The 15,522-nt window shown below is 37.4% G+C and overlaps 2 protein-coding genes across 5 annotated transcripts; both read right to left on the bottom strand.

Moving 5' to 3' along the window:
- Nucleotides 1-266: 266 nt before the first annotated feature.
- Nucleotides 267-1,799, bottom strand: LOC116289052 (uncharacterized). The gene has a single exon (XM_031695940.1). The coding sequence runs from the start codon at nucleotides 1,472-1,474 to the stop codon at nucleotides 740-742; it is 735 nt and encodes a 244-aa protein (XP_031551800.1). The 5' UTR covers nucleotides 1,475-1,799; the 3' UTR covers nucleotides 267-739.
- Nucleotides 1,800-3,424: 1,625 nt separating this feature from the next.
- LOC116289054 (fibroblast growth factor 1-like) lies at nucleotides 3,425-14,592 on the bottom strand. Of its 4 annotated transcripts, XR_016119339.1 has the most exons (6): nucleotides 14,518-14,592; nucleotides 13,286-13,508; nucleotides 8,936-9,039; nucleotides 8,075-8,326; nucleotides 7,731-7,791; nucleotides 3,425-5,110 (listed from the first exon to the last, which is right to left on the bottom strand). XR_016119339.1 is itself a non-coding variant. In XM_089027787.1 (5 exons), exons 1-4 carry the CDS (start codon nucleotides 14,530-14,532, stop codon nucleotides 8,120-8,122), a joined length of 549 nt encoding a protein of 182 aa, XP_088883913.1. In that variant the 5' UTR covers nucleotides 14,533-14,592; the 3' UTR covers nucleotides 6,826-7,791; nucleotides 8,075-8,119. The 4 variants fall into 4 exon arrangements, 2 of the variants coding, with proteins under 2 accessions (XP_088883913.1, XP_088883912.1); XR_016119338.1 differs by having other exon boundaries at nucleotides 7,731-8,326; XM_089027787.1 differs by lacking the exon at nucleotides 3,425-5,110 and having other exon boundaries at nucleotides 6,826-7,791.
- Nucleotides 14,593-15,522: the final 930 nt, after the last annotated feature.

Below are 15,522 nucleotides of genomic sequence, written 5' to 3'. Positions count from 1 at the left end.
TTAGTGTTAAATGTTGAAACTATAAATGGTTGTCATGTATGCATGAATATGAAGCTGGTATATAATATATTGGTCCCGAGTGAGCGAAGCCTGACGTTTGACACTTGCTGATGTAGTGGATAACAAGTAGCACTTGAAAAGCTACTAAAAAGGTTATAATACTGTGCTCTTCTTGTTTCGTTCGATATAATATAGATTCATTGAACCCCTTGGTGATCTAGGATAACGCAAGCAAAGAATGGTTGTATTTGATCAGGCAGTCCTAGTTTCAGTTGTTTATCTGCGAACAAAGAGCTATCATTCCAAGATAATTTCATCAAAGAATTGATGCAACATGCATTTGACCCATGAGTAGTTGTTATAAGTATACGTAAAATTGTAAATGCATTGCTAGTCCATAACGTAGCTAGGAAAGCAAAGATTCAGAGCTATATTCTCTGATTACGGCCGCTATGTTATTTTTTAGCATGACACTAATTCGATTGGATTGAGTGCTTGATCAGATATTTTTCTGCGCGATGATTAGCTGGTTTTTGATGAGCTGTCAAAAAGAGATCAAATGGAAGTCCTTATATTAGCCTGAGGATGCCTCAGTACTGAGAATTACTGATGGTACGTGTTCTTAAAGTGCCTATGACACATTTGAGAATATTCTCGAGATTTTGATTCTACACTAATGAGCTGCGCAATGACCCAATTTTTTTTCAGTCTGAATAATGCGTTTTGAAGTGATAAAAGTTCATCCTTGTCGTATGCTAATGACTCCTTTGTAGTTGAAGTTTGTAGCATAACCTTCGGCTACATTGATGTCTGGTGTGGAGTAGATACCAGGACCATACGCTTTACGCACACACTTATTGGTGTCGTATCCACCGGCCACAATACTGGGGACGTTCTCTATCTTGGTCCCATAGTAGGATACTGGCCATTCTCCTGGGGAAGATTCATCCCTCCAGCCTTGCTGTCCCAACCAAACATCATCTTCATACTTGCCAATCACTTTCACAGCCTTTCTGTTCCAACCAGCTGGTCTCTTGTAAGGATAGTCTCCTCTGGTACAGTTAGTGTCATCTCCCTTGTAGTCAGTAAAGTCATAGTCGTACTGTGGATCGTAAGCGGAATCCGGAACGTAGTAAAGTTGCTGTTGTTGGTCGTGAACTTGGTTCTGGGAAGAGCTGAGTCGACCATAGAAGACATCCTTGATCTCGACTGGTGTCACCTTCTTGCCCAGCTCAAGCTGCTTTTGAACATCCTTTTCGCTGACAAACTTTACACCAGCGATGACAGAAAACACTGCCGCTGCCGCTTCGCATTCTTCTTGTTTAGACCAAGTAGATGTTGGTTCGTTTAGGACAAAAGTAGAAAGAGTACGTAACACAGGATTATAAAAAAGACGAGGAGGAAAATGTCGAATGTTTCTATAAGCATTATAGAACGCCCATGTACCAGCAACAGCTGTAAATAGAATTTCCATTTGGAAGAGGCTTCAGTTAGTGTGCGATTTTCCACTGTGTTTCCTGAAGCATCAGAGCTGTTATGAACCTTTGTCGTTCTAAGGTTCGCTTTTATAATCTTAATGAGAAGACTGCCTTCTGTCATATTCTAAAATTGCTGTCTGATTCACAGTGTTGGCTTTCATTTTCTTGTTTAATCGTTCGGGAAACCCCTGGCTTCTTCATGCGAACCCTACAGTACCCGACTGAATTGACCTGCGGGACAAACTCAATCAATCAGGATAGAGGATGCGACGTTATATTTTGATTAGCATCTTGTCAAAATTATACCAAGAAAACCTAAGAAACACGTGTTCTTCCTTCTTTAAATTGATCATAAAGACTATTTGAACTTATGGAAGAATTTAATTCATATTTACAAGAGAGAACTTCTTCGTACTATCCGTCTTTACTTGGAAAATGCTAACCAAAAATAGTTGACCCATAATCCTTTTCAGGGAAAGCGATCAACTCAGCTGTATAGAATGCGAATATCGAAAACTGCAACCATTGTTTAAATGATGATTCAGCTGATGACAGGGCCGTAGCAAGGGGAGGGGCTACGGGGAAGCCCCCCCCCCCCTCCAATAAAAAAAATAAAAAATAAAAAATACCCTAAAAAAACCTCACAATATTTTTGATCTTGCTACGACACTGTGGGTGTCTCCGTCAAAACACCGATTCCAAGGTGAAAACCCACGTCCAGTCATCAGCTGAATGCTTGCTGATTGGTTGCATTTTTCTTCCGTTGTCTTGGCGGAAGTTCAAATATTAACGCTGGGCAGCGCTTGGCGTAGCTCTGGTCTGACCGGATCATCGGAAGAAAGTGCATGCATTTCGAATGTTTACCAGGCATTTAAAATCGATCGATTCGTTTGAAACCTGGGCCAGTTGTTGTTAGGTATTTATTTTTCCATGTGCCGAGAGAAGGTTTCTATAGACCAAAGGAAAGACCCGATTTTCTGGCTATATTCTCAGGTCCAGTAGGTGCCACTTGAGGCGAATTTGCCTACCAGAATGATTGTAGTCATTAATTATGTGAATCCAGCTGTTGCAATCAAACCAGCCAAGTTCCAAGAAACATTTTTTCAGCTCAAGTAATTGGGAAAAAAGAAATAAGGGAATTGTCACAGAAACAACCAGAATAATTCTAGTTACTAGTTTATGTAAATCTAGTTTGCAATCAAACATCCCCTATAGTTTCGAGAAATGTTAATTTGAAAGTTATTGGAAGTAATATTTCAAAGCCGACAATGAGGACTGGACAGGATTTCAAGTCTAAGCAATTAGCTGCACTTGAACAGTCCAGTCCGATATTGGAGGCTTTGAAATGACTTCTCGTGCTCATTAATTATTCGACTTGGAGTAACTGGAACAAAATTAATTCAGTCCTAGGTTACCCCAGACGAAATGCATTCCTTTTACAGGAATTTACCAGATTTCAAGTAACATCATGTGACCCAAAAATAACCTATTGATTGGCTGGTTTACTCTTGAATTATTAATGAGTATGAGAATATATATTGAAAGAGAATGGTCGTCCCTCCCTCCCCAGCCCCCTTCCCCCAGGGACTTTTGACTCGTAACCAATCTTCTTCGAGCAATCGACACGGACAGACAGACGGACAGTGACCAAGGGAAATAGAGGGACTTAGCTCGCAGTCTAGGTCGCAGAAACAACCAGAACAATTCTAAATTCAGTCAAGCGATTTATTCTCACAGACATGTTTACATTGATAGGAATTGAGTCAAATGTAAGATAAATGGCAGGAACGAGGTATTCGTTCGTTTTTTCTGATAAAAAATCGCCCGTCCCCCCATTTTCCTACCAAATATTTGCCCAATCCCCCTCAGTTTCGACTGCCCCCCCCCCCCCCCCCCCCCCCCCCCCCCCCCCCCCCTGCCCTGCATACATTATGAACGCAGCCTTACTTTCACTTTCACTTTTTAATTTTAAATGGTTATATGTAGCCCGGTACATGCATATCCAAGGAGGCTGTCGGGCAATTCATCTCAGAATTCGCACACGTATCCGGAAATTTTTGTATCCGCAAATTATTTTTTAGGGATACGAAAATGTTTGAGTCCACAGGTTCCGTTTTTGTAAAATTTGCGGATACGGATACAAAAATTTGCGGACACGTGTGGACGCAACCTGTATCCGAAAAAAAAATTTGCGGATACAAAAATTTCCGGATACGTGTGGACGGGGCCTTAATTTTTTGATTTATCATTTTTAATTGGGAAGCAGATGATTAGCTAGCAGAAAAAGAACCAGAAGAAGAAGAAAAAAAGAAGTATCATGTGCAGAGTGCTTTATGACATCCCACATGGAATAGAACGTCGTTCATTACGAGCAAGTTATCTTTCATGCGTTTGATTAATAATTTGTCATAGGCAAAATGCAGTATATTTCTTAGAAATATTAGTCTTGCTAACGCGAATGTTGTAAATAATAGGCTGTGGTTTACAGTGAATGATTGGAAGATATTTCTATGATGAAGTCTAATTCGTCCACTTAAAACAGTTCAAAAGTGAACATGAATAAGCCTGAAGCGAGATGACGTTTTACCCCCGTATCTAGACCATAATCCTTTTCACACTACTTTTGTTCTTTAATTATGACTATTGTTCCTGCATTCTCTAAGGAATCAAAAATTTTGATATGAAAGAATTTTAAAAACTATTATGGTATAGGGTCGGGGGTAAAACATCATCTTGCTTCAGGCTTATTACAATTGTTGTCGTAAATGATTTTTCCATGATCCTTCATATATATAGCCATTCGAGTCCGAGGAAAAAACGAATGAAAACATGTAACTCATTATAACTTAACTATCAATTTTTAATTTAATAATTTAATAATCTAAATTTAATTTTTTAATTTATCAGCAGAAAAAGAACTCATGATAAACGGAAGAAAAATTCAAGAAAAAAAATTACTTGTGAAGGCTTTTGTGTATCTTTGTGTAAATGAAGGTAATAAAAAAATAATTGTAAACTGAAAAGTGTTGTACTTTATTTATTGAAATCAGAATATAAATATATTAAGTGGCCTAAGAATTAAAGCTCAAAAAAAATAATCTAAAGTGGGGTGTGGCCCAGACAATTTGGATCCCACATGAGAAGGCTGATAGCTGATCATGTACTCAGAGCTTGGATTCTCTATGATAAAAATGAAAAATAGCGGATATTTAAGATGAAAAAAACATTGCGCTTGTTTGCGTAGTCTCTATGATCGAAAAGAAACAATGTGATCAAACAAAAAAAAAAACAAAAAAAAAAAAAAAAAAAAAAAAGGAAGAAAAATTGCGCTGTGTGGTGCCTGAGAAGAAATATTGAGAAAAGAAACATTGCGCATGTGTGGTGAGATATGACGCAAACATTTAGGAACCCACATGGAAAGATTCAGGGTTACTGACATGTAAGCATAACATGAATTCTCTTGAGAATTAAAAAATATCGAAATCAAAAAGTGCGCATGTGCAGAAGTCTTTTTCTTTTTCTAAGTCGGTCCCACACGTTCACTGAAGTTGGTAATATAGAGGCGAAAGATGCTACTACTCCAAATACTGTTGCCAAGTATGTGGCATGTCTCTGTTGCGCATGCCGGTTCCCTAACAAGATATAAATAAAGTATATTTTAATATTTTTTTAAATTAAAAAACAAATAAACAAAAAATGAACAGAATAGTGTATATGAACGTATGGGGTTGGGGTTAGTAATTTGCTAGGGTATGTACTGGGGATCTAACCCTAACCCTAACCAAAAGTTAGGGTTAGAACCCTAGCACATACCCTAGTTGATTAGGGTTTGCGTTAGGGTTCTAACCCTAACTTTTGATTTTTGATTTTTTTCTTTTGATTTTCTATTTTAATTTTTGATTTTTGATTTTCGATTTTTAAAATTCTCTTTACTTTTGATTTTTTTTTAAGGGGGTACTTTTGATCCGACCCCTTAAGAATCTTATTAAGAATCTTGGATAGATACTAAATGTTTGTTTAAAGTTGTCTAAGTTGTCTAAGTTGTCTAAGTGTCTAAGTGTCTAAGTGTCTAAGTGTCTAAGTGTCTAAGTGTCTAAGTGTCTAAGTGTCTAAGTGTCTAAGTGTCTAAGTGTCTAAGTGTCTAAGTGTCTAAGTGTCTAAGTGTCTAAGTGTCTAGAGTCTTAGCCTCCATCGTCCCCAACCAACCTCCCTGTACGCAAACATTTCTTCTACCTGTATAATATCGACCTCACTAACCATATGGGATGCTGCTGTTTTTCATTGCTCAAATCCAAACCGCACATGAGCAGTACGAAAAATTTGCGGGAAATTCAATTCCCTTGGGATTAAAAAAGCAGGAAAAGGGTCAACTATTTTACGTTTAATAATATGGGATGCGAAGTTGACTGCAGCAAATTGCAAAACGCACATGTGCAGTACGAAAAAATAGCGAGAAATTTAATTCTCTTGGGATTAAAACAGCAGGAAAAGGATCAACTATTTTAAGTTTAATAATATGGGATGCAATATTGACTGCAGAAAATTGCAATACGCACATGAGCAGTAGGTAAAAATTACGACATATTCAGTTCCCTACAATGTGGGATACTTGCGTTACGCTCCTTTCTTTACAGCAAAATAGTAACCCCACATGCGCAATACAATAAATTATACGAAAAATCCATTTCCCATGGGAATATAAACGTAGACAAGCAGTCAATCACTTTACGTTGTACAATGTGAGATGCTAAAGCTGCGTCTCTTTCTCTACAGCAAAATGCAAACCGCACATGTTGTGTAGTTGCTTGAAATTTGTGGAAATTTTAATTCCCTTGAGAATGATTTATTTTGAATTACACTCTTAGTTTTTTATCATTTCCATTTATTATGGCTCTATGAGTATTTCTTTATTACGATTAGTACTAAGAAATCAAAAAAACACTGTTCAACACTTTACATTTTAAACAGTGTAATACCAAACTTTCTACAGCAAAATATGATATGCATGCAACCATATCTGATGCGCTCTTCCGTGTGGGATCCGAAAAAATCACATTAATTTAAACAAAAATTTCTACCTTACTTTTAGATCTGTTGAATTACTATCACTTGTGGTACTATCTTGCAGAAACAGAAACTTGTCATGTGTGTGACGCATGACGTCACATGGAAAGAAAAGTATAGCAGGTAGGTGTTTAGGTATAAATATATATAGGAATGGGGAAAGAAAGAAATTAAGAATTTGAAAAGAAAACAAAAAAAAAATAAAATGGAAAGACAATTAGGAACAAAAGAAGTAAAAACAGGAAGAAAGAAAGAAAGGAAGGAAGGAAGGAAGAAAAAGAACTGCAAAATCTAAAACTTTATTTTTCAAACTTTATATTTACATCCAGGTACTCTCATAGGTCAGTTTTCTACCAGGGTGCGTTTTGGTCTAGCATTCTGGTCTAGCATAACTTACGAATATTTATATTGCTGGACTTGTCTAATATTTTATTTACAGCACACAAGTTAGACTGAAATGAAACTTAATGGGATGGACCTATCTACCTAGTCATGATGTTTCCTCATTACAGAACACGTGTCATTCCCTTGAGAATAAGATTCTTTGCAAGATTTGCATCCATATTCATGCGCAACCGTTAAAAAAAGAAATGATACTCTAGGGAATGACACGTGGTCTGAAATAGAAAAGAGTGGATTAGCTCTATAGCGGTTTTGCACTACTTGATCACGTGACGGCAGCCATGTTAGATGGCAGGAACAATACAATCGTTTTACACGAGAAAGAATTCGATTCCCAAGAGTAAAGGGATTTTATTGTTCTGCCATCTAACCACGGGTAGCCCAACTGCCATCTAACCACGAGCAGCCCAAGCTGTGCTATGGGCGTAGGTACGTGATGCAAAACCTTTATAGACTATTACAGCTTGAAGGTCATGTCTTCTCATTCTAAACCACTTAAACGCCGGATCTACACAGGACGTGATATGGTCTCAAGTGTAGAAGTAGCTAAGAAAACTCCGTAGTTTTTTTTTTTTTATGCAAAATTTTACTTTTTTCGTGGTTCGTAAAAGAATTCTTACGGAGGGCTGCATTCCGACGTGCTGCAAGGGACGACCTTTACCAAGGTACAGTCGAGTGCGCCAGAAATCTATAATTTACTAACTACTAGCTTTTTTTCTTACTGGACTATTGAACAACGAGAGACTCAGGTGCTGATAAATCAGATAATTATATTGGCAATCCTACCTTGTCTCGTCGTCAAATCATCCAATAAAACAAACATCATATGATGAGTGTGAGGAGAGTCCTGAAAGGGTAAAATGGGGTAAAATGGGATTTTATGCACTGGGAATGGGATTCAAAAACCAAAAAGAAAAACAATCAAAAAATGGGAATGGGATTGAGATTTAAGCAAAACATAGGCTGGGACTATGGGACTTGGTCAAATGAGGGCTGGGAAGTGGGAGTACGACCCCCTTTCAGGAATCTCCTGTAAGACAACCATGACACTCATAACACTTTGTGTAATCAAACCGAGGCATTGCATAGTACATGTACATTCATTCAACTGTATCTTGGGAAATACCTACTTCAAGCAAAAATGGACCCGGTTTTCAAGGTAAAAGAAGGTAACATCAGCAAGGATTTCTGCTTGGCTGAAAAGTCAAGAACTGAACGGTTTTCTGAGACAGTTTGGTCCTTCGGCCATCCTTGGTCTTGCCGTTCTTCCTGATGCCAACAAACGTATCAAAGAATGTTTTTCTGTAGTATTTGTATGATGCAAACGATTCATATGCCTTGTCGATGATGTGTTTGAAGACTGTCTCGTCGTTGGCAGTCATCTGAAAGCATTAAGAGTTAGGAGACGTAGATTATTGGCTTGCGTAGAGATAAGAAGGAACTGGGGAACAGGGAAGAAGACAGGCCAAAAGTGAAGGAAGAAATAGTGTGTTAATAGACAGACAGACAGACTTTTTTATTCGGTATCGTGAATAATAAAATACATTGACATTTTACCCGAATAAACATTAAAGTATGAAGGTTATAGTTGTTGATTTAAAGTAGTTTTTCTTATGTTATCATAGATTCACCTATTTAATCTATTTAGTACGATTACTATTTTAGCCTAGTCTGGGTAGGAAGACCACATACTATATTAGTTCTGTACTGTATGTGATCTTTTTATGAAACAGTCGTGGACATATTTTGCTACTGCAACTGCTAACATTTTGGGCGGACTCATAAATAGCAGAAACAGCTCGTTCTCATTTAACAAAAGAGAATCATTGTTTATGTTATTTATGTCCTTGATATCTACCTCTTTTCCCCTACCCCTTCGCCACCCCCCACCCCCACCCCCCCTCTCCCTCTCCCTTACCGATGCAGCCGTTTTGGCTCAATCTGGCCACAGGTTTTCTAGCCACTGGCTAATTAATAAACGTTTCACTCACCGAGGAGTAGACCTTTCCATGGCTGTTAATGGCCAAATATCGTCCAGACCTTATTCCTTTAATTCTTACCAAATCCTTGCCGACGTTTCTCATTTCCATATTGACTAAAGAGGAGCAAGGGAGATTCAGTCAATTAGCTAATAATCAGATGGAGGCACTAGTAAAGCCTGAAGGAATGGGTTGGGTTGGGATAATGATTAATTGCGTGTTATTAAGATAACAACGTCCGTCTGGCATACATAGAGGCGCGTATGATATGGTATGGTATAAGATGGAATGCCATGTAGTGGGATGATATGGTATAGTATGAGATGGAATGCAATAAAGTGGTATGAGATGGTATGGTATAAGATGGAATGCCATGTAGTGGTATGATATGGTATGGTATGAGATGGAATGCCATGTAGTGGTATGATATGGTATGGTATAAGATGGAATGCCATGTAGTGGTATGATATGGTATGGTATGAGATGGAATGCCATGTAGTGGTATGATATGGTATGGTATGAGATGGAATGCCATGTAGTGGTATGATATGGTATGGTATGAGATAGAATGCCATGTAGTGGTATGATCTGGTATGGTATGAGATGGAATGCCATGTAGTGGGATGATATGGTATGGTATGAGATAGAATGCCATGTAGTGGGATGATATGGTATGGTATAAGATGGAATGCCATGTAGTGGGATGATATGGTATGGTATGAGATGGAATGCCATGTAGTGGTATGATATGGTATGGTATGAGATGGAATGCCATGTAGTGGGATGATATGGTATGGTATGAGATGGAATGCCATGTAGTGGGATGATATGGTATGGTATGAGATGGAATGCCATGTAGTGGGATGATATGGTATGGTATAAGATGGAATGCCATGTAGTGGTATGATATGGTATGGTATAAGATGGAATGCCATGTAGTGGTATGATATGGTATGGTATGAGATGGAATGCCATGTAGTGGTATGATATGGTATGGTATGAGATAGAATGCCATGTAGTGGGATGATATGGTATGGTATGAGGTAGAATGCCATGTAGTGGTATGATATGGTATGGTATGAGATGGAATGCCATGTAGTGGGATGATATGGTATGGTATGAGATGGAATGCCATGTAGTGGGATGATATGGTATGGTATGAGATGGAATGCCATGTAGTGGGATGATATGGTATGGTATGAGATGGAATGCCATGTAGTGGGATGATATGGTATGGTATGAGATGGAATGCCATGTAGTGGGATGATATGGTATGGTATGAGATGGAATGCCATGTAGTGGGATGATATGGTATGGTATGAGATGGAATGCCATGTAGTGGGATGATATGGTATGGTATGAGATGGAATGCCATGTAGTGGTATGATCTGGTATGGTATGAGATGGAATGCCATGTAGTGGTATGATATGGTATGGTATGAGATGGAATGCCATGTAGTGGGATGATATGGTATGGTATGAGATGGAATGCCATGTAGTGGGATGATATGGTATGGTATGAGATGGAATGCCATGTAGTGGTATGATATGGTATGGTATGAGATAGAATGCCATGTAGTGGGATGATATGGTATGGTATGAGATGGAATGCCATGTAGTGGGATGATATGGTATGGTATGAGATGGAATGCCATGTAGTGGGATGATATGGTATGGTATGAGATAGAATGCCATGTAGTGGTATGATATGGTATGGTATAAGATGGAATGCCATGTAGTGGTATGATATGGTATGGTATGAGATGGAATGCCATGTAGTGGGATGATATGGTATGGTATGAGATAGAATGCCATGTAGTGGGATGATATGGTATGGTATGAGATAGAATGCCATGTAGTGGTATGATATGGTATGGTATGAGATGGAATGCCATGTAGTGGGATGATATGGTATGGTATGAGATGGAATGCCATGTAGTGGGATGATATGGTATGGTATGAGATAGAATGCCATGTAGTGGTATGATATGGTATGGTATGAGATGGAGTGCAATAAAGTGGGATGATATGGTATGGTATGAGATGGAATGCCATGTAGTGGTATGATATGGTATTGTATGAGATGGAATGGCATGTAGTGGGATGATATGGTATGGTATGAGATGGAATGCCATGTAGTGGTATGATATGGTATTGTATGAGATGGAATGCCATGTAGTGGTATGATATGGTATGGTATGAGATGGAATGCCATGTAGTGGGATGATATGGTATGGTATGAGATGGAATGCCATGTAGTGGTATGATATGGTATGGTATGAGATGGAATGCCATGTAGTGGTATGATATGGTATGGTATGAGATGGAATGCCATGTAGTGGTATGATATGGTATGGTATGAGATGGAATGCCATGTAGTGGGATGATATGGTATGGTATGAGATGGAATGCCATGTAGTGGTATGATATGGTATGGTATGAGATGGAATGTCATGTAGTGGTATGATATGGTATGATATGGTATGGTATGAGATGGAATGCCATGTAGTGGGATGATATGGTATGATATGAGATGGAATGCCATGTAGTGGTATGATTTGGTATGGTATGAGATGGAATGCCATGTGGTGGGATGATCTGGTATGGTATGAGATGGAATGCCATATAGTGGGATGATATGTTATGGTATGAGATGGAATGCCATTGTCACGAAGAAAAACAAATTTGAAAACTTGGCGAAGCACTTTGGTAGTGGTAGTCAAATGACGCCATAATGAAAGGGCCAATGAACCCTTCTATCTAACTAGTTTGGATACATGGAACCAAAAACGAAATCACAATTTCACTCGATGGAATTTGTGGCATTTCTTGTATTTTCATGTTAGTCTTGCATTCAAAACAATTTTGAGAAGGGTCCATTAGAGACCATTGACAAGTGTTATCGGTCATTGAATTTTAATATATACACTCGTTGATATTAAGACCAATTAAGCGCCACCGACATAATATATTGGCTCGAGCTCCAGCTCTTCTTTCATACTAATGGTAATTACTTCCAGCCTAAACAGAGGAAATGATGATTCTGCTTATCTTGGAAAAATCAAGCCACCCTGGCACCTCTGTACGTCATAGATAGATAGATACTTTTATTTAAACAGGGTTATCCTATCAGTAAAATACAATAAATTTACTGTTATCAACAGGAGCCCTAACTAAAGAAAAATAAAACAAAAGAAATAGACTAAAATATTTAAGATATGAAATTAAGCTAAAAACTAACACTAATAATAATATCAATAAACTATACAATATATATACTAAATTTATATACATACATACATATAAACATGCAGAGTAGGATGTACACAAGCAGACACACATATTGTAATATGTAGGTATATAAAATACGACCATTAAAAATCTAAATATCTATCAAATACATTATTTAACGATTTCATTAAAAACTATACAGCCATGATAGTAAAAGGCTTTTTTAGCACATTCCGTCCTAACTCTGGGCAAATGAAGCAAACCACTCTGCCTCGTAATACGTTGAATAATATCCCTATTATAAGTAAAATAATGCTTAAAAAACTGAGGTACGCGTCCAGCAAGGCATTTCCTAACTAACTTATAGACATGTTTATCTCGTCTAATTTGCAGTGTGTCATAACTAAGTGATTTTAAGGCTTCATCACTGCTAAATTTCTTCATAATAACGCGCGCTGCCCTCCTTTGCAATCTTTCTAGCAAGTCAGCATTAACTTTCCCGCAGCAAAAGAACAGGTAATATAAAAGACTTATATATCGTGTTAGCAGTGTTCATAGACAAATTATCTCTAATACGGCCTAATATGCCGAGTCTTTTTCCTGCCTTACTTTAACACATATTTAACATGTTCATTAAAAGACAATGTCTCGTCCAAGACAACACCAAGATAGGTGTACTGTGATTTACGCTTGATAAGATGGTCATTTATTGACACATCAAAGCTGGTTACATTAGACAGCCTGGCTCCGGTACCAAACAGAACAATAAAGGGAGTGTGAAAAGTACGGTACTGATCATTACTTGAAGCACGTAAATTATGGTACATGCCGTAGATATTTTGTATGAGTAGGAAAAGTACGGAAGTAAGTACACTGTACAATATGCCGTAGATTGATTTTAGTATGACTGGGAAAAATATGGTACAGACTTAGAGTATGTACACGGTACGACATGTGGTAACTTTGAAATGGGTTCCTAATGCATTTGTTCGTTTATGCTTAACTCTTTCTTAGCGATAACAGATACAGACGGCTAGTCTATGGATGAATTTGTTTAAGTAATCGTTCCCACTGGTACGAGAGTCGCTCAGTTCGTTAGAGAATATTGAATTGTCATGAAAGTTGACTCACCAAATTGACTGCTGCAGCTTGTTGTTCCACTGACTTCACCATTCTGATTTATTTGAAGAAATAATAGTGTTCTGCTAAATAGTTTGGTGTTAAGTTTTATTGAATGGAAGTTGGACAACTGTGTTGATGGCTTTGTTCGAAGAACACCGGTTGGCTGAGCAAATCCTTGGTGAAAGTTGTAGGCTGATATGGTTATAAGAACGGCAAGATAATACTTGGGATGCTATGAAGATAGGAGAGCATTAACAACAAGAAGAACGAGAAGGAGAACTAAGAACAAGAAGATAATGATAAAAGCAAACTGAAAGATAGAAAAACGAGAAACGAGAAAAGAAGGAAGGAAATGAGTGACAAAAACAGGAACAATAAAGAAAATATTATAATAGATAACGATAATACTGAAAAAGAAAAACAAGAAGATGACGAAGAAGTAAAAACTAACGAGGAAAAGAAGAAAAGTAAGAACAGGAAGGAGGAGAAGGAGGAGGAGGAGCAGAAGAAGAAGAAGAAGAAGAAGAAGAAGAAGAAGAAGAAGAAGAAGAAGAAGAAGAAGAAGAAGAAGAAGAAGAAGAAGAAGAAGAAGAAGAAGAAGAAGAAGAAGAAGAAGAAGTAACTAAGTAGCCTAATGCAAGATACATAGAGGATGTTAAGCGGTGGCGCGAAGACATGAAGCCGCGGTTATCTTCGATTGGTGAATATTTTTTAACATGAGAAGATAAACTTCTTATCTTCAAGCCAACATGTAATTTTCTTTTTATTATATAGACACATTTCACAAACAAAAACTTGTTGAAAACACTGGAAAAAACGTCATCGATATCTTCTCTAGTAAAGATATGGAAAATGTGTTACTCAGGTCCCGGATGCAGTTTGTACGAAAAATACGAGTGGCGTATTTCCCAGTAAAACACGTCTATATAGTAAAATAAGATATATAAGATAAGAAAAGGCTTCATCAACAACAAAAACAATACCCCAGTTTCGAATTGTCTGTTCTACAGGGTTAGCCTCGATTTCGTATGGAAATACTTTCAACATTCATTTATGCCAATGAAGGTCCGTGGAATTTCGACTAAGTGTTTGTATTGTTGAAGTTGTGGATTCCTTACTTTACCGTTGGTATTTGTGAATATTTGGACACTGATCTCCAGGCTAACCCTGTATAAACGAGTCTGTGATCAAGGAACACAGCGGTTTTTGACTAATTCGATAATGGCAGGTCTATCCCATACCTTAATAAAAAACATTTTTCTTCTGTTTTTCTTTCTTGCAAGGCTAGCATTGGATACTGAGGTGTTGTCTGTTGAACAACAATATCTAAAATGCTAAGTAAACCTAAAAGTCAGACATATATATATGTCAGGCAGTCTTCCATAACAGAGACACAATATTTAACATACGTCATGGCTCTTGCTTTTCACAGCGCACTCTTGAATTAGAACATGACGTAATCTATATTCAGGTCTATCAGAAAGTTAGGTCTGGTGGAAAATTTTTCTGACACAAAAAAAGAAGAAGAAAAAGAAAGAAAGAAAGAAGGAGACAAACATTTTGACAATTGTTCAGCTTTTTTTAAGTATTTAAAAATTATTTTCTTTTGCCGTTAGTTCTTCATAAAATATATTTGTTCATACTGATTAAAATAGTTTTAATCAACCCGTGAAACAAAGTGTATTCAAGTTAATAAAATAAAAAAAAAAAAAATAAATAAAATAGAATAAAATAAATAAATAAAGTGCAATAGTTGAAAACACACTATCATCTGATCATATTTATTCACGGCTTTATGAAAATAACTCTATACTTTGAGTAAAGAAAAGTTTAAAAAAAACTGGATTCGTTTGTTTACATTAAATCTAGGTGGTGAGCTCATTTAAGTCTTCCCACGCTGTTAGAACAAACCTCTTATCACAACGGATATTACTCATAGACAACCATTGAGTAACCAAAGAAGCGTATCATTAGCAAATTTGCACACAGGAATCATCACGATCAGCAGGAACTAATAAAATATCATTACAAATATATAAATAAGCTGGCTCACTTAAACTGCTTCAAAGATGCTTTCCGGTAAAGCATCATCGCCGGAGAATTTTGATTTCGACTCAATTTTTCCAGGATGGAAAACCAGAAAAAGAAAAAAGAAAAAGAAGACATAGTTTTGTTTTGCAATAGACGTAGCTGGATGCCCGCAAGAAAGGCATTTCCGTCTTATTCTATGAGGAACGATTTTGAGG

Source organism: Actinia tenebrosa, unplaced genomic scaffold, assembly GCF_029948245.1.
Source record: "Actinia tenebrosa isolate PJP-AT-01 unplaced genomic scaffold, QUT_ActTen_1.0 PGA_scaffold11__36_contigs__length_13525064, whole genome shotgun sequence".
NCBI classification, from domain to species: Eukaryota; Metazoa; Cnidaria; class Anthozoa; order Actiniaria; family Actiniidae; genus Actinia; species Actinia tenebrosa.
This window is presented reverse-complemented; position numbering and strand designations above follow the sequence as displayed.

What these genes read in the sequence shown, in the direction of transcription:
- LOC116289052 (XM_031695940.1), bottom strand. Translation starts at nt 1,474, where the DNA reads ATGGAAATTCTATTTACAGCTGTTGCTGGTACATGGGCGTTCTATAAT.
- LOC116289054 (XM_089027786.1), bottom strand. An exon ending in AAGCTGCAGCAGTCAATTTG is followed by an intron (nt 9,040 to 13,285) that starts GTGAGTCAACTT and finishes GCTCCTCTTTAG; the next exon opens with TCAATATGGAAATGAGAAAC. An exon ending in ATGGAAAGGTCTACTCCTCG is followed by an intron (nt 8,327 to 8,935) that starts GTGAGTGAAACG and finishes TAATGCTTTCAG; the next exon opens with ATGACTGCCAACGACGAGAC.